Below are 22,927 nucleotides of genomic sequence, written 5' to 3'. Positions count from 1 at the left end.
TTGTGTCAGATTAGGTAATTTTCTTAACTCTGACTTTATGTCACTGAATGTCACATATAACTTTTGTGATACTGTGTCAGATGAGTTAATTTCCCCAACTCTGACTCTATGACTGAAATTAAACAATGAACTTAAAAAGATATCTGATTGGTTTAGGAGTAATCAAATGAGCTTAAATCCTGATAAAACTAAAATCATGATATTTAATAAAAATGAAAATACTATTGATTGGAATGCTCTTAATATTAAGCTAAACTTTAACAATGAAAATGAGTTTGATCCTGAGAAAATAAAAATCTTAAATTATGTCAATTCAAGTAGCAATATTCCTGCAATTAAATTCCTAGGTGTATTTATAGATCCTTCTTTAAATTTTAAATATCATGTAGAACATCTACGTAAAAAGATTTCTAGTTCCTTATTTCTTATAAATAGAGCTAAACATATACTGAATTTAGATAGCAAAAAAATGCTTTTTCACTCACTTATAAATAGTCATTTACTTTACTGTTTACCTGCCTGGAGTTGTGGTCTAAAATCTACTATGGACCCATTAATTAAATTGCAAAAAAAGGCAATAAGAATTGTTTTTAGTAAGAAACACATCTCACACACAATGCCTTTATTTAAAAAAATGAATGTCCTTCCTTTACATGAATCAGCTAATTATTTGAAATTATTATTTATGTATGATTTTATAAACAGTAAGCTACCAAGTTCCTTTCAAGGTACATGGCTTCGCCGTAATCAATTACATACCAGAAATCTTAGAAACTCTAATATGTTTGATGTTAAAAAACCGAAGTTTAAATCTATTGAAAGATTTCCTAAGTATCATTTCCAAGAATTATGGAATAACCATTGTAATAATGATTTATTAACCCACAATCAATCAAGAAAAAAATTTATAAAAAATCTAAAAGAATCTTTGTTATCAAGCTTAACTTTAGTGTGTAACAACCCATTATGTCAAGAATGTAGATAAAATTATATTTCTTTTCAATATTGTTTGAAATCTGATAAATCAATCAAAATCTATTTGTTAAAATTTTTTTTAATTTCTATTATTGCAATAATGGTGTGAGACTTGTATGTCCTAATCAATCCTTCCTATTATCATTCTTTCCTCTCCAATATGATTTTATTTATTGCTTATTATCTTTTTTTCTATTTTTTTTGTCTTATTTATATGGCCTGTATGAAAACAATGTGTGAATACACATTACTGCATACTTCCTAGTTTTTTAGGAAACTGCCATTTGGGAAGAAAATTTTTTTATAAATTAATCATATCAATAAAATTTGACTGTATATATAAATGTATATAATATTCATTTAATTCATTTATTATTTTGTTGTTTTTTTTTTCTATGTATGTACACCCAAGAATAATAAATCTAATCTAATCTAATCTAATGTCACTAAATGTCATATATGACTTTTGGCAACATTGTGTCAGATTAGGTAATTTCCCCAACTCTGACTCTATGTCACTAAATGTCATATATGACTTTTGGTAATAATGTGTCAGATTAGGTAATTTTCTCAAATCTGACTCTATGTCACTAAATGTCATATATGACTTTTGGCAACAATGTGTCTGATAAGGTAATTTCCCCAACTCTTACTCTATGTCACTAAATGTCATTTATGACTTTTGGCATTAATGTGTCAGATTAGGTAATTTCCCCAACTCTGACTCTATGTCACTAAATGTCATATATGACTTTTGGTAATAATGTGTCAGATTAGGTAATTTTCTCAACTCTGACTCTATATCACTAAATGTCATATATGACTTATGGTGATATTTTGTCAGATTAGGTAATTTCCCCAACTCTGACTCTATGTCACTAAATGTCATATATGACTTTTGGCATTAATGTGTCAGATTAGGTAATTTCCTCAACTCTGACTCTATGTCACTAAATGTCATATATGACTTATGGTAATAATGTGTCAGATTAGGTAATTTTCTCGACTCTGACTCTATGTCACTAAATGTCATATATGACTTTTGGTAATAATGTGTCAGATTAGGTAATTTTCTCAACTCTGACTCTATATCACTAAATGTCATATATGACTTATGGTGATATTTTGTCAGATTAGGTAATTTCCTCAACTCTGACTCTATGTCACTAAATGTCATATATAACTTTTTGCATTAATGTGTCAGATTAGGTAATTTCCTCAACTCTGACTCTATGTCACTAAATGTCATATATGACTTTTGGTGATATTGTGTCAGATTAGGTAATTTCCCCAACTCTGACTCTATGTCACTAAATGTCATATATGACTTTTGGTAATAATGTGTCAGATTAGGTAATTTCCCCAACTCTGATTCTATATCACTAAATATCATATATGACTTTTGGTGATATTTTGTCAGATTAGGTAATTTCACCAACTCTGACTCTATGTCACTAAATGTCATATATGACTTTTGGCAACAATGTGTCAGATTAGTTAATTTTCTCAACTCTGACTCTATGTCACTAAATGTCATATATGACTTTTGGTGATATTGTGTCAGATTAGGTAATTTCCCCAACTCTGACTCTATGTCACTAAATGTCATATATAATTTTTGGTAATAATGTGTCAGATTAGGTAATTTTCTCAAATCTGACTCTATGTCACTAGATGTCATATATGACTTTTGGTAATAATGTGTCAGATTAGGTAATTTTCTCAACTCTGACTCTATGTCACTAAATGTCATATATGACTTTTGGTAATAATGTGTCAGATTAGGTAATTTCCCCAACTCTGATTCTATGTCACTAAATGTCATATATGACTTTTGGTGATATTTTGTCAGATTAGGTAATTTCCCCAACTCTGACTCTATGTCACTAAATGTCATATATGACTTTTGGTAATAATGTGTCAGATTAGGTAATTTCCTCAACTCTGACTCTATGTCACTAAATGTCATATATAACTTTTGGCATTAATGTGTCAGATTAGGTAATTTCCTCAACTCTGACTCTATGTCACTAAATGTCATATATGACTTTTGGTGATATTGTGTCAGATTAGGTAATTTTCTCAACTATGACTCTATGTCACTTAATGTCATATATGACTTTTGGCAACAATGTGTCAGATTAGGTAATTTTCTCAACTCTGACTCTATGTCACTAAATGTCATATATGACTTTTGGTGATATTGTGTCAGATTAGGTAATTTCCCCAACTCTGACTCTATGTCACTAAATGTCATATATGATTTTTGGTAATAATGTGTCAGATTAGGTAATTGTCTCAACTCTGACTCTATGTCACTAAATCTCATATATGACTTTTGGTAATAATGTGTCAGATTAGGTAATTTTCTCAACTCTGACTCTATGTCACTAGATGTCATATATGGCTTTTGGTAATAATGTGTCAGATTAGGTAATTTTCTCAACTCTGACTCTATGTCACTAGATGTCATATATGACTTTTGGTAATAATGTGTCAGATTAGGTAATTGTCTCAACTCTGACTCTATGTCACTAAATGTCATATATGACTTTTGGTAATAATGTGTCAGATTAGGTAATTTCCCCAACTCTGATTCTATGTCACTAAATGTCATATATGACTTTTGGTGATATTTTGTCAGATTAGGTAATTTCCCCAACTCTGACTCTATGTCACTAAATGTCATATATGACTTATGGTAATAATGTGTCAGATTAGGTAATTTTCTCAACTCTGACTCTATGTCACTAAATGTCATATATGACTTTTGGTAATAATGTGTCAGATTAGGTAATTTACTCAACTCTGACTCTATGTCACTAAATGTCATGTATGACTTTTGGCAAGAATGTGTCAGATTAGGTAATTTTCTTAACTCTGACTCTTTGTCACTAAATGTCATATATGACTTTTGTTGATAATGTGTCAGATTAGGTAATTTCCTCAACTCTGACTGAATATCACTAAATGTCATATATGACTTCTGGTAACAATGTGTCAGATTAGGTAATTTCTCCAACTCTGACTCTATGTCACTACATGTCATATATGACTTTTGGTGATATTGTGTCATATTTGTTTGTTTGCCAAAAATGAGAAAATAACCTGACATAATGTCACTAAATTTCAGATTGAAATCTGAATTATAGTCAAATTTTGTCATATCTGAAGTTTGGTAACAAAGAGTCATATTGAGACAGATTTAAATCTGAAATCTAGTGACTGTGGATTTCTAATCTGACCGAAAAGGGGTAAAAACTACTAGGGTATTTTGGTGCTATCCCTTAAAGTTGAAAATAAGTGGGTAATTAGGTTTTTCTATGTCTAACCCCTGCAGTGGTCCTAACCCTGCGGGACTATGCTGTAATCAATACAAACTAACATTACCTGGATTATAATTTTTTTTTATAGTTTTGAAAATGCATATTTTTATGTTTCTAAAAACTTTAAAATAAATCGATTTGTTTATTGTTCACTTTTAGCGAATTTGAATGAGTACCGAATCTTTTTGAATTTCTGGAAATAATCCAATAAAAAACCACTTGCAATGTTTCAGGAAAATTGTTCTTAATTTTTAGTGGCGCAGCTACTACATAATTAGGGCATGCTTATACGTCCCTTTATCAAGTTTTTGCATTAAAAAAATAGCATTTCGACTGGACATAATTAAAGAGCAGCATTTCTATCAAAAACAGGTAACATTAGAAATAATATACTTGGACCTTACACCAGATTTTCATGTTCTCTAATAAGCGAAGAACGTAGCGGGCTAAAATAGCAATACTCCCCTTCCCTTCCCATTTCCTAATCCACTCCCCATACTAAGGGATGAACGAACTGACCAATAAATAAGTTCAATATTAGCAGGCTAAAATAACGACATTTTTTCCCCTGTCTTAATATCCACGTATATTCTTTAAAGAGGGAGGGGACATTGGACTGTTTATTACACTGATCCCTAAAGTTTTATTTGTTGGCTTGAGAACTTTGGGGACTTTACTTAAATTTTGTGAAACTACAGATGGGGTAATTTTGTGTATCATCTTTAATGATGTACAGTACATAAATTTATTAGATATTGATATTATCCCTTTAGATCCCTGACACCCTGACATTACCTTAAAGTAATAAAAGGCCTGGTGCTGAACCAGCTGTTGTAACCAGTGGATATACTTGTTCTGGATAATATCCACGTATATATATATTACATCCATTACCTTAGAGTAATACAAGGCTTGGTGCTAAACCAGCTGTTGTAACCAGTGGATATACTTGTTATGGATATGAAAATATTCATGTATATATATTACATCTATTACCTTAGTGTAATACAAGGCCTGGGGTGCTAAACCAGCTATTATAACCAGTGGATATACTTGTTATAAATATCATACTATCCAAGTATATATTACTATATTACATCCATTACCTTAGTGTAATACAAGGCCTGGTGCTGAACCAGCTGTTGTAACCAGTGGATATACTTGTTATGGATATCAGGGCGTCAGACCAATTCTCATCTAATTTCATTTTTCATCGTTTTACAATTTTTAGTTCTTTTTTCCAAAGCAGTAGGATTTTTGTCTATTAGTTTTTTAAAAATGTTCACTGGTCTAATTACTGTAAAATTTCTTAGTCTAGCTTATGAGTAAGGGTTTGCTCATAAGTCATACTTTTTCTTTTATATACTACTAACGGTTGCACCCCTAGCCCCTAGGTGCTCTTTATACAAAAGGATAAGAATAAAGGATAAAAAATAGTCTAAAACAATCCCAGAGCCTAAATCTTTTTAAAAACAGGCTTTGACCAGCCAGCAACCTATGCGAAGTATCCTTAAAAATGTCAATCTCAAAAAAAACTTACTACTTAATATATAAGGATGTAAGGAAACCCTAACCACTAGGATAATTTTATAAAAATAAAATTTTGCTTATATTAACTGTCAGTATAGGTTTGACCAGTGTCGTGCACAGGGTTTGCAATGAAGATGTGAAAAGATTAACAGGCCCCCTAAAATATAAGTTTTGAATTTAAATGGGGGAGGGGGTTTCTTTTAGCTAGGTTAGGTAAAGTATACAATTGGGGTATAGTCCCTTTCGTGGCAACACACCTTAAGGGGCGATTCTTCGTATTTTTCACATTAGCTTTTCTCCTGCGGGGCCAATTGTCTAACCCTGTGGGGCAATCACTTAACCCATATATATAACCTAGCCTAAAATAACCTATAAAAAGCAATTTTAAAATACGATGAATCGACCCCCAAGGTGCGTTGCCACGAAAGGGACTATTCCCTAAGATTGTTTGTCAAAGATTAGGAGCAAAATCACCTTAATAAAAAAGATACGACTGCCGAGACTTAGTTCGAAAAAAACCGGTTTTGTTCAAAACAATAAAAATGTTCCTGAAGTGGTAGTTGAGCTACTGGAGGTTGACGAAGGTTTTGATATTGATGAACTTATGGCTGACACTACATCTGCTGCGATCTATAATTAATAGTTATTCATTGCATCGTATTATAAACAGCTTTCCGCGGATATTAAAAAGAAAAAATTTCAGATTAAAAATAGGTTTGAGTGGCCCGGGATAATTTTTTTTGGTTTCTTGTAGAGAGTCAGAACTGTATATACAAAATAAGAATATATAAGTTTTAACAAAATTATACTTTAATTTGTTGCAAAATTTCTTAAATACAGAATTCTGTTTAAGGACATACTGACATTTTTAGGACTTGATTATAGAGATGCTTCGCTCAAAATATTGTATCTTATGGTAATTGGAATCAGTAATCCAAAAATAAGATCAATCGGTTTATTTTTATCACATAAAAAATTGTCGTTAAGAAGTTTTAAAAAAAACAACATGTTTAAAATGGACATACGGACATTCTGGTAACGATTATAGAGCTGCCTAAATTAACGAAAAAAGCTATCCGTTCCGGACGGACGGACGGACTGACCGACCCTAATTATAGAAAAGCTTCGCTTTTGAAAACACACATTTAAAGTGCCACTAGAGGCATAAAGAGGGCGTATCCGCTAGTTCTGAATGAATATCTTACCGTAAGATAATGTTCAGGTTTACACCTTCCATTAACAAATCTTCCATTATTACAAGTATGTTCAGAATCATCAGCTGTTAAACAGCTCTTGTCCCTGCACACAGCTGTACCATCACTAACAGCTGTCAAACAGCTCTTGTCCCTACAGACAGCTGTTCCATCACTAACTGCTGTTACTGGTTTACAGCGGCCGCCAGTACATTGCTCTGTACAGCGGCCCCCTGCACATACGGTGCTTGAAGCGGTGTCTACCCCTGCGGGCTTACACCTGCCACCCACACAGGGCTTTGTACATCTTCCATGAGAACATTCAAGACTAGAGCTTCCATCACCTTCCAGCAACAAAGTATTTTAGAGGATTTTTAAAGATAATAATTAACATGTTTTAAAGGGACCTACTTTTTGTAAATAATCATAGAGTTGCTACGCTTTCCTAAGAGTACCTTACTATTATAGGAATCACGCAATTTAGGACCCGATATTTAAATTCTAACATGCATAAACTAACATTACTAAACTAAAATTAATAGGCAACTACAACTCAAAATAAATTAAGCATTAAAAATGTGTTAAGGAACAAACGGACAATCGGATGAAAGAGTAGGATCGCAGCTCACAATTTATGTTTAAAACAAGTAATAGTTATTTATCTCATCGTATTATAAACAGCTTTCCTCGGATATAAATATGTACAATGTACAAGATTAAAACCAGTTTTCTAGCACAGGCTTAAAAAAACTGGTTTTAATCTTAAGATTGTATATTTTTATATTCATAGAAAACTGGATATAATACGATGCTTTAAATATCTTTTAATATGGCTGAGAACTGGTTCTAATCTACCGGATATTATTTGGTTTCGAAGCGATAATGGAAAATACTTTTCCTGTTACTATAAATTGAGATTCATTACCGGGCTTGCACCTTCCATCCCTACATATGACAGTGTCCCCTGGTCCAAAGCTGGAATCAGAAGATCCTACTATTGTATTCAGCTCATCAAGTTCTAGGTTCATTAGGTCATCAATGGTAAGGTTATCAAGGCCTGCTTGTGACCAATTATGGCTACCGTCACTGTTTTGACTAGACTGGGGTTTTATAATTTGGGTAACATAATCACCACTTGAATCAGTAACAAAGTTACCGCTACTGTCTGTTACTGGCACCGATGACATGGTAACATAGTTACCATTAGAGTCTGTTATATAGTTACCATTTGAATCTGTGAATGGTATATTTGATTGTGTAACATAATTTCCACTACTGTCTGTTACATAGTTACTACTAGAGTCTGTAACCGGTATTGAAGATTGGGTAACAATGTTATCATCACTGTCTATCACAAAGTTACCATTAGAGTCAACAAGAGGAAATGATGATTGTGTAACATAATTCCCACTTGAATCAATAACAAAATAACCATTAAAATCTGTTACAGGTATTGATAATTGTGTAACATGGTTACCCTGACTGTCAGTAACCAAATTACCATTTGAAAGTGTCACTAAATTACCGCTAGAATCTGTGACATGATGTGATGTTTGAGTAACATAGTCACCATTATTGTCTAAGACAAGATTACCACTTGAATCTGTCACATAAATAGAAGATTGTGTCACATGATTACCATTATTATCTGTGACAATATTGCCATCAGAGTCTGTTACAGAAATAGATGATTGTGTTACAATATCACCATCTGTATCCAGTAAAGGTTTTCCTATAGTATCAACTACTGGAATTGATGATTGGGTAACATATTCCCCACTTGTGTCTGTCACAAGGTTACCATTTGAGTCAGATACAGGATATGATGATTGTGTAACATAGTTACCATTAGAATCAGTTACAGGTTTTCCATTAGAGTCAATGACAGGATGAATTGATTGTGTGACAAAGTTACCATCTTTATCACTAATAAAGTTACCACTATTGTCTGTAACAAAGTCACCATTGGAATCAGTTACTGGGAAGGCAACTTGATTCACATAATTTCCATTAGAATCAGTTACAGGATCGCCATTGGCATCTGTAACAGGAATCACAGCTTGTGTTACATAGTTTCCACTAGCATCAGTTACAGGGTTGCCACTAGAATCTGTAACTGGACTATTTGACTGAGTCAGTAAATTACCACCAAAATCTGTTACGGGGTAACCACTTGAGTCCGTAACAGGGATTATTGCATCAGTAACATAATTTCCATTTGGATCTGTAACTGGATTGCCATTGGTATCTGTTACCAACAAAGAAGATTGTGTTACAGATTGTGTAACAAGATTACCACTGGAGTCTGTGACTATGTTACCACTGGAATCTGTAACTGGTAGAAAAGATTGTGTTACCAAACCTCCAATTGAATTTGTTACTGGGTTACCATACAGGTCTGTTACAGGTACAGAGGCATGTGTCACGTAGTTGCCACTCACATCTAAAATTATGATAAGTTACCATCACCAAAGACATGAAGTTTATTCCCCCCTAAATATATCTGTTCAAAAATATCTTAAATTGCTCAATGTTTGGAAAATATTTATTTATCAAACAGAAAAATTTAAAATTGTACTTCCATTAAAAGCTTATTTTTTAATCTTAAAGGGACTGTAAACGAGAAAATTTCTCATCAGATTATCAAACCTTAACATCATCTCATTCATTTAATCTCAAAACTGTCTCTCGTTTCCTTATTATGTCCAAGATTAGGGAAAAAATTTCCGGACTATATAAAATGTGCAGTTAATTGACTTATTTTCCTTCTATAGCTAAAACTAAAATTTTTGACATAGTTCTCTATTTTTCCTAACAGTTAAGCTGACTTTCAAAATAATCCTTGCTTTAAACAAATGTATAGTTACTTAGAAATTGATAAAATAAGCAATATTTTTTATTGAAAACCAAATACAATAACAAAGCTAGAAACAGATTTTTTTATTAGTATCCAAGTAACTTTAGTTGGCCCATCTCTACCCCACCTTTAATTACAAATTTGTAAATAAAAAAGGTGCAATATTTCTTTATAAACAGTCTGATAAAAGTGTAAACTAATTCTTCTAAGAGGGCTATTTGTTGTCCAACACAATAAAAAAGGATATTATTATTTTAAATAACTTCTTAGATTCAACCCTTTGCAGACAGTAAGGTATAATTTTTGTCAATAATACGAATTTAAAATAAAGCTTTATTACTTAATTACTACGTTATTAAAAAACTAATTGGCAATTTTATATCATAAAATAAATCCTAAACAGTAAGTAAATTGTTTCAACTATATATGACAAGTTAAATATCCCTACAAACATTATAAGAAACAACAACGTTCAGATTTTCCCTGTTTTTTCCTTTTTCCCTCCCAAAATACTATAAAATCAAAGCATTATTCCTGCATATTTTTGTTAATAGGAGGTTTTTGGTTGATCAGTGTAGTGAAATGTGCTTAGAAAATGTTAAGATTCGATTATCAGATGAGAAATTTTTACATTTACACTCCCTTTAAAAATGGGTAAAAGTTAAAGGAAGCCTGCAAGAAATACCACGCTTTGACTGCTGAAAGACTGCCATAAGTAGACCCAATACCCCAAATTTGAAGCCTTCAGCTTCTTTAACAAAAAAGTTCTAGGCATTTTAAAATGACATTTTATGTACAATGAAAATTTTAAAAGAATTTCAATGCTAATGTTAGAAATTTTGAAATTAAACTATGTGGCCTAGAAACAAAATTATAAGCCTATTTTTGTCATAAATTTAGGTTGCCAGTAACTAATTTTATTTTTACAATAAAAATACCCATTTTTATAGTCAAAATAATTTTTAAAAATTAAGTTTAACTTGCATTGTACCGAGTGTACTGTAGCCAATTAGAAGGCTGAATCAGCTAAGCAATCATTCACAGCTTGTATTAGTTTCCCCCTTTGTTTCCACTATGATTTTCATTTACAAATGCAATTTAATTCGAATTTTTTTCATAGATTTTGACTATTAAATGTGGTGTTTTTATTGTAAAAATGTAATCAGTTACCGGCAATCTAAGTTTCTGACAAAGATAAGGTTATAATTTTGTGTCTAATCGACGTAATTTAATATTCTTTTTTGATTTTCTTTTATGAGCATTGGAAATCTTTCAAAATTTTCATTGTACATAAAATGCTATTTTGAAATGCCTAGAACTTTTTTGTTATTGAAGCTGGAGGCTTTAAATCTAGGGTATTGGGTCTACTTGTGGCAGTCTTTCAACAGTTAAAGCGTGGTAGTTCCTGCAGGTGTCCTTTAATCTCATGCCAAAATAAGTATTTAGGAAAATGAATGCCAAATAATCAATAAATATGATATGATCTAATACAAACAACCCATTTACCACTTATTTAAAGTGTACCTCATAAACCTGTTTTATAGAATCGACATATGGATAGTTAGCTGAAATATTTAAAGTTTTTTTTTATTTATGAACTTTATATCAATCTCCCCAATTATATGCAGGGAGGGTGGGGACATTGGATGTCCAAACTTCTCAACCAATAGTTTTAACCTACTATCTACTAGGAGTTATGTATAACAATTCATAATCTTATCCTTATGATCCCTGTTTATATATTAAAGAGAAGCACATTAGTAAAATTTAGCAATAAAAAGCATCAAACTATTATGCAATATGAATTTTAAAAATGTTGCTTTTTTTTAACTAGCATCTTCGCAGCAGTTGGTAGGTGATGAATTTGACTCCCTTCCATATTTTATTTTAGTTTAAACAAGAGTAGATCATTTTTTCCGGGGTGTTGGCGATATCTCTTGGAGGTTGGTGATACCCACCTTCAAAATAGTTATAAATTTTACTAGGACCTATGAAAAGTTACATTGTATACCATATCAATTCAGAGAATTCCTTCAATACAGATATACAGAGATCCTGTTATTTTAGTATAAGGATGATATAAACTTAAAATGTTGCTATATTTCTAATCTAATTTGGAGTATCTTGATATCCTATTTATTGTTGAAACCACATATTATGCTAAAATAGTGCTAGAGTTATACCCTAGGGCAAAGACTTAAGTCTATATTTGTGCTTTCAAAAAATCCAAGGCCAAAAATTAAATCTTAAGCACCAGTACAGATTTGATTATGTTTTTTATTTGTGCAAAGTTCAATTTATGTCAGCCTATTTAATACAAAGCTATATTTTAAACTTTCTATTATTAACAACTCTTGTTCTTTTAATTTTATGTGGTGTCTAAGCTAAGAAAAAATATCCAGATACCTATGTTATGTAAATTAAAATATACTAAGGCATAGTCATAAAAAATTTCATTGCAATTAGTCAATTTACCCAGAGACAGAGCAGGGGAGTTTGGGCTGTTAATGAAACTAGTCCACAAAGTTTTATAATAACGTTTTCTTATTCTTTGGCTCTACATCTTTTGGGACTTTAGTAAATATTAATTAGTTGCTAATTAAGTTGAGTGTTCAAACGTTTCAACCACTAATTTTAATCTACAGAATGGGAAATTATACATATTATCATTGGGGATGTGCATTGATTTATCGGTCATTGTCTTGTCTCTTCAGATCCCTGCAATTTACCTTTCATTTTTATTTGTATCTACCCTTTCTTCATGAATAATTTTTAAATTAGAGGATGAATATACCCTTCCACAATATAGTTGAAAACTTTTCTTGGACCTACAAGACGCTGCACTATAAAGAAAAGCCATATTGGTTCAGCAGTTCCGAGATCCTTTGCTACAGACAAAAAAAAACTTTATATAATAGGATTAATATGAATAATTCAAACCTGTTACATAGTTGCCAGAGGTATCAGTGACAGGACGGATAGACTGTGTTACATATTCTCCACCACTGTCTGTTACAATGTTACCACTGGAATCTGTTACAGGAAAAGCTGATTGGGTAACATAATTGCCACTTGAATCTGTCACATAGTTACCATGAGAATCCTTTATTGGGATTGATGACTGTGTCACTAAATTTCCATTAGGATCTTTGATTGTATTTCCACTAGAACCGGTTACAGGAAAAGAAGATTGTGTGACAAAATTGCCACTGCTATCTGTTGCAAGGTTACCATTAAAATCAGTGACTAAATTCGAAGCTTGGGTAATAAAATTTCCACTTGTGTCTGTGACTGGGTTACCATTTGAGTCTGTTACTGGCACTAGGGACTGTGTAACATAACTTCCACTTGAATCTGTGGCAAGATTGCCATTAGAATCAGTTACTGGAATTAGTGCTTGTGTTACATAATTTCCATCAGGACCTGTTACCAGGTTACCACTAGAATCTGTAACTGGAATTTCAGATTGAGTAACATATTTATCATTATTGTCAATCAGAGGATTTCCAAAGGAATCTGTAACAGAAGATGACGATTGAGTTACATAATTACCATTTGAGTCAGTGACAGGGTAACCACTGGGGCCAGTGACAGGAATGACTGCTTGGGTTACATAATTTCCACTAGAATCTGTTACATAATATCCATTAGAATCTGTTACTAGGACTGATGATTGGGTAACTGATTGTGTGATAAAAATGCCATCACTATCAGTGACTATATTACCAAGTGTGTCTGTTACAAAAAGAGAGGATTGGGTGATTTGATTACCATTTAGATCAGGTACTGGATTACCAATTGAATCAGTTACTGGAATTAATGAAAGTGTTACATGATTTCCATTTGAATCTGTTACCAAATTTCCACCTGAATCAGTTACATGTGATGCAGATTGAGTTACAAAGCTACCATCACTGTTTGTAATTTGATTGCCATTTGAATCTGTAACATGTAAAATTGATTGTGTTACATGATTTCCAGTTGAGTCCATCACAACTTGGCCATTAGGATTGGTGACTGGAATTAATGCTTGTGTAACATGATTGCCATTTGCATTTGTCACATAATTACCATTTGAATCTGTCACTGGATAAGATGATTGGGTTACAAAATTTCCAGTGGCATCAGTTACTGCATTTCCATTGCTGTCTGTAACAAAAATTGATGATTCAGTGACATAATTTCCACTAGAGTCTGTTACAAGATTTCCATTTGTATCAGTGACATGAGAAGAAGATTGTGTTACATAATTTCCTTTATTGTCTTTAATAGGATTACCACTAGAATCTGTGACAGGAATAAATGCCTGCGTTATGTAGTTTCCATGAGAATCTGTAACTGGGTTTCCATCTGAATCAGTAACATAAGTAGATGATTGGGTAACATAGTTACCACTTGAATCTGTAACAAGATTGCCACTAGAATCTGTCAATGGCACAGATAATTGTGTTACATAGTTACCGCTACTGTCTGTTACAATGTTGCCACTAGTATCTGTAATAGGAATAGAAGATATAGTCACATAGTTTCCTGAGGCATCGGTTACAGGTCTTCCATTCAAATCAGTAACATGAGATGTTGCTTGGGTAACATAGTTTCCACTGTCATCTTTGACAGGATTGCCACTTGAATCAGTAATTGGCACCAATGATTGTGTTACATAATTTCCACTTGAATCTGTTACAAATAAACCATTTTGGTCAGTTACATAAGATGAAGACTGGGTTACATAGTTACCACTTGCATCTGTTACAAAACTTCCAGAAGAATCTGTGAATGGATTAAAAGCTTGTGTTACAAAATCACCATTTGATTCAGTAACAGGATTACCATTAGAGTCAGTTACAGGAACAGATATTTGTGTAACATAGTTTCCATTTATATCAGTTACATGGTTACCGCCTGAGTCAGTAACAGGTAATATAGATTGTGTTATATAGTTTCCACTTGAATCTGTTACTGGCTTCCCACTAGGACCAGTAACGATTGATGATGACTGAGTTACATAGTTACCGCTGCTATCAGTTACTGGTCTTCCATTAGAATCCGTTACAGGAACATAAATTTGGGTTACATAATTTCCACTGGAATCAGTAACAGGATTTCCATTAGAATCTAGAACTGGATTTGATGACTGTGTTACTGTTTCTCCATTGGTTTGAGTAACAACATTGCCACTAGAATCAGTTACTGGATAGACAGACTGTGTTACATAATCACCACTGGAATCTAAAATTAATATAAATAAGAAGAAACACAAACTAAACAAGGATGACAACATCCATAAGTAGCGAAGCACCATTTAATCTAATTTTGATAAAAAGCAGGCCGACCGCCATGGATGTTTCCTTAGAATGAAGGAAATCTTGACATCATTATCTAAAAAAAACTTTGAAAATCGGACCAAAATCACCAATGATATGGGGAAAAACGTTAAAAAACATAAAAATAGCCAAAAACCTTCTAAAAACTGTCTGACCCCCGTTAGTGTTTATAGTTAATTATGCTCCATAATGATGGGAATATTAGGAAGAAGTTTCAGACTTCTATCTCAAATGGGAGCTTCATATCTAACGGACGACATAAGTGTAACATTTTTAAAAGCGAAGCTTTTCTATAATTAGGGTCGGTCAGTCTGTCTGTCCGTAACGGATAGCTTTTTTCGTTAATTTAGGCATGTTAGAATTGTCCTATATTGTCCTATCGATTTTAAACTTTGCATGATGGTTCTTATATTATTTAGGTACGATTTAGAAAGCGTAGCAACTCTATATTCATTACCAGAATGTCCGTACATCCATTTAGATTTTTTTACTTTTTAACAACAATTTTTATGTGATAAAATCATCCGATTGATCAGATTTTTGAATCACTGATTCCTGTAACAATAAGGTACAATATTAGGAGCGAAGCATCTCTATAATCAAGTATTAAAAATGTCAGTAAGTCCTTAAACATAATTCTGAATTAAGAAGTTTTGCAACAAATTTATGTATAATTTTTCGTTTCAGAGCTTCGCTTTTATGGATGTTGTCATCCTTGTTCTAGTATTTTTAACACAAGCTGCGCAATATGAATTTTAAAATTTCAATATTTCTTTGCACACCCTTTAGATATGATTGCAGCTTAATAAGAATTATTATCTTAAATTGCTGAATACATAATAAAAAATAATAAAATTTATCTTATTTGCCCAATTTAAACTGATTCAAATAGAATAATAATATATTCCTTATTGTCCTAGGAATCATTGTAATTAAAATAAGATGAAAAAGAAAATCATATCATACAAAAATTTGTTGTCAAAAAAGTTAAATATCAGCATGTTGTAAATGGATATACGGACTTTCGGAAGTGAAATATAAATATGTTGTACTTCCTAAATTGTACTTAATTGTTAAAGGAATCATCAGTCAAAGTTTGAAATTGATAGGACAATTCTGACATATCTAAATAAACAAAAGAGCCGTTACAGACATAAGGAAGGATGGACCTACCCTAATGATAGAAAAGATTCGCTTTTAAATTTTTTTTCATAGACAAATTATCAAAAATAATTTTATATATTTTGTTGATTAGATGTATATTACTCTAGAATTTTTGCTAAGCTTTTATATAATTACGGTAAGTCCGTCCGTATATCCTTCTGTAACAGATAGCCTGAGTTGTCCTATTGAATTTGGCATGCTGATTCTTGTAGTAGTTCAGTGATTAAGAAAGCATGGCTATTTAATCGTTACCAGAAAGTCCGTATGTTCATTTAAAACATGTTGATTTTTTTTGACAACAGTTTTTAATGTGGCATTATCCTATTATCTGATCTAGCAAAACATAGTACTTAATGTTATTAGCAAAGCTTCCTTATAATTAAGTCCTAAAAATGAGTATGTATTTTCTTAAACCATATCCTGTAATTACATAATTTTCAACACATTTATTCAGACTTACTAATTAAAGTTTTGTGCTTTTTAAGTTCTTACACTCTACAAGATTTATTGTTCGTTTTTCACTACTTCTGATTTTAGAGCTTCGCTTCTATGGATGTTGTCATCCTTGTTCTTAATAAATTCACAAGAAAACTCCTCTGTTTAAATTGTGCTTTATCTACCAATTTTCACAGTTAACAAAATAATTTACTAATTATTTAGCATTATTTTTTTATAGAAAATTTAAATTGTGCTAAACATTCTACCCTTGACATCTTTAAATTCTACAAATGATTTCTACTATATAGTGGTAATCATTTTTTTGTACTTGTTGCATATATAATTTGTAAATGTACAATGATGACAACATCCATAAAAGAGAAGCCCTAAAATCACAAGGAAGGGCAATCGATCAATAACTCTTCTAGAATGCCAGAACTTAAAAAGCAGAACATAAGTCTAATAAAAATTGTACCTATGTTTGTTGCAAAATTGCATAAATATAGGTACAGTAAAAGGACATACTTTCATTTTTAGGATTTTATTATAGAGGTGCCACGTTTATATTACTTTACCTTGTTGTCTTAATTGTCATAAATGTTTTTTTTAATTAGCATGCTTTCAATGGACGTACGGACTTTCTGTTATAGGAATCATCATGTAAAGTTTGAAGTCGATAGAACATTTCTAATTATAGGAAAGTTTGCTTTCAAAAATATGACAAGGTTCCTTACTAAGACAGGTTTATACAATATGAGTTAGAAAAAAATCCTAGGTCTTAAAAAATTAAAGTAAATGTACATGTTTAAACTTTAAAAAATGCTAACCTGTGACATAATTTCCATTTGAATCTGTTACTGGTATTGAGGCTTGTGTTACATAATTTCCATTGGATTCTGTTATTAGATTACCATTTACTTCAGTTACATAGTTACCACTAGTGTCTGTTACTGGAAAGAATAATTGCGTAATGTACTCTCCATTAGATTGAGTTACAAAATTTCCACTAGACTCTGTAACTGGATATAATAATTGAGTTACATAATTTCCACTTGAATCAGTTGCAAGGTTACCAGAAGAATCTGTAACTGGAATTGATGAATGAGTAACATAATTTCCACTCAAATCTTTTAAAGGGTTTCCACTAGAATCTGTTACAGGAAAAGAAGCTTGTGTAACATAGTTTCCACTTGCATCAGTTACAATGTTACCACTTGTGTCTGTAACTGGTCTGCCATTCAAGTCTGTTAATGGAAATGAAGCTTGAGTTACATAATTTCCACTAGAATCAGTTATGAAGTATCCATTTGAATCTGTAATAGGTAAAGATGATTGTGTTACATAATTTCCATTTGAATCTGTTAAAGGATTACCACTTGAATCTGTAACAAGGTTACCATTACTATCTGTTACTGGAAAAGAGGATTGTGTCACATAATTTCCAGCTATATCAGTTACAAGATTTCCACTTTGATCTGTAACTGGGAAATTTAATTGTGTTACATGATTACCTATAAGATCTGTCAGCAGATTTCCACTAAAATCAGTTACAGGATTTCCATTTGAGTCGGTAACAGGAAAAGATGATTGTGTTACAAAATTGCCATGAGAGTCTGTTGCAAAATTACCATTGCTATCAGTTGCAAGATTACCACTTGAGTCTGTTATTGGATAGGAAGATTGTGTCACATGATCTCCATTAATGTCAGTAACTAATGCACCATTGTTATTTGTCACAAAATTTCCATCAGAGTCTGTAACAGGAAAGGATGATTGTGTAACATAATGGCCATCAGAATCTTTTATTGGATGTCCACTTGAATCTGTTACAATGTTACCAATGGAATCTGTAACAGGAAAGGATGCCTGTGTTACATAATCTCCATTAGCATCAGTAACTAGATTTCCATATTTGTCTGTTATAGGCCTTCCATTGGAGTCAGTAACTGGAAAAGATGATTGTGTAATATAGTTTCCATTAATGTCAGTAATGATGTTGCCACTATTATCTGTTACAGGTTTTCCATTAGAATCTGTGACTGGAAAAGATGACTGAGTAACAATATTTCCATTAGAATCAGTCACTAAATTTCCCCCAAAATCTGTTACAAAATTGTCATTAGAGTCAGTTATTGGGAAAGAAGATTGTGTAACAATATTGCCATTCAGATCTGTTATGGGATGTCCACTTAAATCAGCTATAAGATTACTGCTTGAATCAGTTACTGGAAAGGCTGATTGTGTAATTAAATTGCCATCAGTGTCTTTTATCGGATATCCACTTGAATCTGTTACAATATTACCATTTGTATCTGTTACTGGAAAAGAGGATTGTGTAACATAATTTCCACTAGCATCAGTAACAAGATTTCCATAATTGTCAGTTACAGGCCTTTCATTAGTGTCAGTAATTGGGAAAGAAGACTGAGTAACAAAATTCCCATTTAAATCTTTAATTGGATAACCACTTGAATCTGTTACAATGTTACCAATGGAATCTGTTACAGGAAAGGATGCCTGTGTTACATAGTCTCCATTAGCATCAGTAACTAGATTTCCATATTTGTCTGTTACAGGCCTTCCATTGGAGTCAGTAACTGGAAAAGATGACTGTGTAATATAGTTTCCATTAATGTCAGTAATGATGTTGCCACTATTATCTGTTACAGGTTTTCCATTAGAATCTGTGACTGGAAAAGATGACTGAGTAACAATATTTCCATTAGAATCAGTCACTAAAATTCCCCCAAAATCTGTTACAAAATTGTCATTAGAGTCAGTTATTGGGAAAGAAGATTGTGTAACAATATTGCCATTCAGATCTGTTATGGGATGTCCACTTAAATCAGCTATAAGATTACTGCTTAAATCAGTTACTGGAAAGGATGATTGTGTAATTAAATTGCCATCAGTGTCTTTTATCGGATATCCACTTGAATCTGTTACAATATTACCATTTGTATCTGTTACTGGAAAAGAGGATTGTGTAACATAATTTCCACTAGCATCAGTAACAAGACTTCCATAATTGTCAGTTACAGGCCTTTCATTAGTGTCAGTAATTGGGAAAGAAGACTGAGTAACAAAATTCCCATTTGAATCTTTAATTGGATAACCACTTGAATCTGTTACAATGTTGCCATCAGAATCTGTAACAGGAAATGAAGACTGTGTAACATAATTTCCACCTACATCAGTAACAAGATTTCCATATTTGTCTGTTACAGGCCTTCCATTAGTGTCAGTAATTGGAAAAGAAGACTGAGTAACATAATTCCCATTTGAATCTTTTATTGGATAACCACTTGAATCTGTTACAATATTACCACTAGAATCAGTAACTGGAAATAATGACTCTGTAACTAAATTACCACTTGAATCTTTTATTGGATATCCACTTAAATCTGTTATAATATTACCACTAGAATCAGTAACTGGAAATGAGGACTCTGTAACATAATTTCCACCAGAATCAGTAACAAGATTTCCATATTTATCTGTTACAGGCCTCCCATTAGTGTCAGTAATTGGGAAAGAAGACTGAGTAACAAAATTCCCATTTGAATCTTTTATTGGATAACCACTTGAATCTGTTACAATATTACCATTTGTATCAGTTACTGGAAATGATGACTCTGTAACTAAATTTCCATTTGAATCTTTTATTGGATATCCACTTGAATCTGTTACTATGTTCCCATTATCATCTGTTACAGGAAATGATGATTGTGTAACATGATTACCATTTGAATCAACTATTAGATTGCCATTATTATCTGTAACAAGATTACCACTAGAGTCAGTTACTGGATATAATGATTGTGTAACTTGATTGCCATTCGAATCTTCTATTAGATATCCACTGTTATCTGTAACAACATTACCATTTGAGTCAGTTACTGGAAATGAGGACTGTGTGACTAAATTTCCACTTGAATCTTTAATTGGATATCCAATTGAATCTGTTACAATATTACCATTTTTATCTGTTACAGGAAAAGAAGATTGTGTAACATAGTTTCCTTTATCATCAGTCAAAAGATTGCCACTTGAATCTGTCACAAACTGGCCACTTGATTCTGTAACTGGAAAGGATATTTCTGTTACATAATTACCATCAATATCTGTGACATATTTTCCATTGGAATCTGTAACTGGTATTGAAGACTGAGTTACATAATTTCCACTAGAATCTTTGATTGGATTACCAGAAGAGTCAATTAAAGGAATGGAAGACTGTGTAACAAAAAAACCACCAGAATCAGTTACTGGTTTTCCATTTGAATCTGTTACATGCATTAATGATTGAGTTACATAGTTCCCTGTTGAATCAGTAATAATATTACCCAAATTGTCAATGAGAGGAATATTTGACTGTGTTACATAGTTACCATCTATATCAGTTGTAGGGTTGCCATTAGAATCAGTTACAGTAACTGAAGACTGGGTCACAACATTTCCACTGGAATCAATCAAAGGTGTTCCATTAAAATCAACCACAGGGCTAACTAATTGTGTAACAATATTGCCACTTGAATCTGTTACTACATCTCCATCAGAATCAGTCACAGGAATGGATGATTGAGTCACATAATTACCATTAGTATCAGTCACTGGATTTCCAATTATATCAGTAACAGGAAAGTTTGATTGGGTTACAATACTTCCACCTGTATCAGTTACAATGTTTCCAGATGAATCAGTTACATGGTTTGATGATTGAGTAATATAATTTCCACTAGTATCTGTAATAGGTCTACCACTTGAATCTGTAACTGGTATGATTGATTGTGTTACATAGTTCCCACTAGCATCAGTTACAAGATTACCCAAAGAATCAGTTAAATGGTTTGATGATTGAGTAACATAATTTCCACTAATATCTGTCACAGGTTTACTACTTGAATCAGTAACCGGTAAAATTGATTGTGTTACATAATTCCCATTAGCATCAGTTACAAGGTTACCTGATGAATCAGTTACATGGCTTGAAGATTGAGTAACATAATTTCCATCACTATCTGTTACAGGTCTACCACTTGAATCTGTAACTGGTATGATTGATTCTGTAACATAATTTCCACTAGCATCAGTTACAAGGTTACCCAATGAATCAGTAACATGGCTTGATGTTTGAGTAACATAATTTCCATTAGTATCAGTTACAGGTCTACCACTTGAATCTGTAACTGGAATAATTGATTGAGTTACAAAATTCCCACTAGAATCTGTTACAGAGTTACCTGATGAATCAGTTACATAGCTTGATGATTGAGTAACATAATTTCCACTAGTATCAGTAACAGGTCTACCACTTGAATCTGTTACTGGTATATTTGATTGTGTTACATAGTTGCCACTAGCATCAGTTACAAGGTTACCTGAGGAATCCGTTATATGGCTTGAAGATTGAGTAATGTAATCTCCATTTGTGTCAGTTACAGGATGGCCACTAGAATCTGTTACTGGTATAAATGATTGTGTGACATAATTTCCACTAGCATCTGTAACTAGGTTACCTAGGCTGTCTAATACATGATCGGAAGACTGAGTCGCATAGTTTCCACTTGGATCAGTAACTGGTTGACCACTTGAATCTGTTACTGGAAATATTGACTGTGTAACATAATTTCCACTTGAATCAGTTATTGGTTTTCCACTACTGTCAGTAACTGGCACCAGAGATTGTGTAACAGAATTTCCACCAGAATCTGAAATAGATAAAAAAATATTAGCAAATTAAAGTATTTTATACCAGACCTCATATCGTTTAAAAGGAGCAAAATTTCCCACAAAGGCTAAGTCTCAAGCTGTAGTGCTCAGGAGATGTGATTAGATTCAAAGTTTAATATTGTTTATTATTAATATTGCTTGATATGAAGTTGATTATTCTTTTTATATTTTTGACCAAAACTATAGGATTTTTTATAAAAAAGAGAATCAATTGTTTTTTTACAACCTTGAGTTCCCTATATTGCATTGCACATGAATTTGTTATGCATAAAACATTAATTTTAAATTTTGGTTTAAAATGTAGGTTTTGAAGGGATTGGCAGGAAAGAAAATGGAGTTAGACTCCTAAGATTGATAGAAAACTCAGGTTTGTGTTTTAAAATTCCA

The 22,927-nt window shown here is 32.3% G+C and overlaps 1 protein-coding gene across 1 annotated transcript in view; it reads right to left on the bottom strand.

Annotated features, from left to right (window-relative positions):
* The window catches only part of LOC145334373 (uncharacterized), a 105,568-nt gene that overhangs the window by 70,917 nt on the left and 11,724 nt on the right, over positions 1-22,927 (bottom strand). The window contains exons 18-20 of the mRNA XM_080179827.1: positions 17,635-22,518; positions 12,822-15,110; positions 7,918-9,467 (exon numbers count right to left, since the gene is read on the bottom strand). Coding sequence (XP_080035953.1) covers positions 7,918-9,467; positions 12,822-15,110; positions 17,635-22,518 — 8,723 coding nt within the window. The remainder of the gene's footprint in view (positions 1-7,917; positions 9,468-12,821; positions 15,111-17,634; positions 22,519-22,927) is intronic.

Source organism: Acartia tonsa, chromosome 12 (assembly GCF_053477335.1).
Source record: "Acartia tonsa isolate MP-2025a chromosome 12, ASM5347733v1, whole genome shotgun sequence".
NCBI lineage: Eukaryota > Metazoa > Arthropoda > Copepoda > Calanoida > Acartiidae > Acartia > Acartia tonsa.
This window is presented reverse-complemented; position numbering and strand designations above follow the sequence as displayed.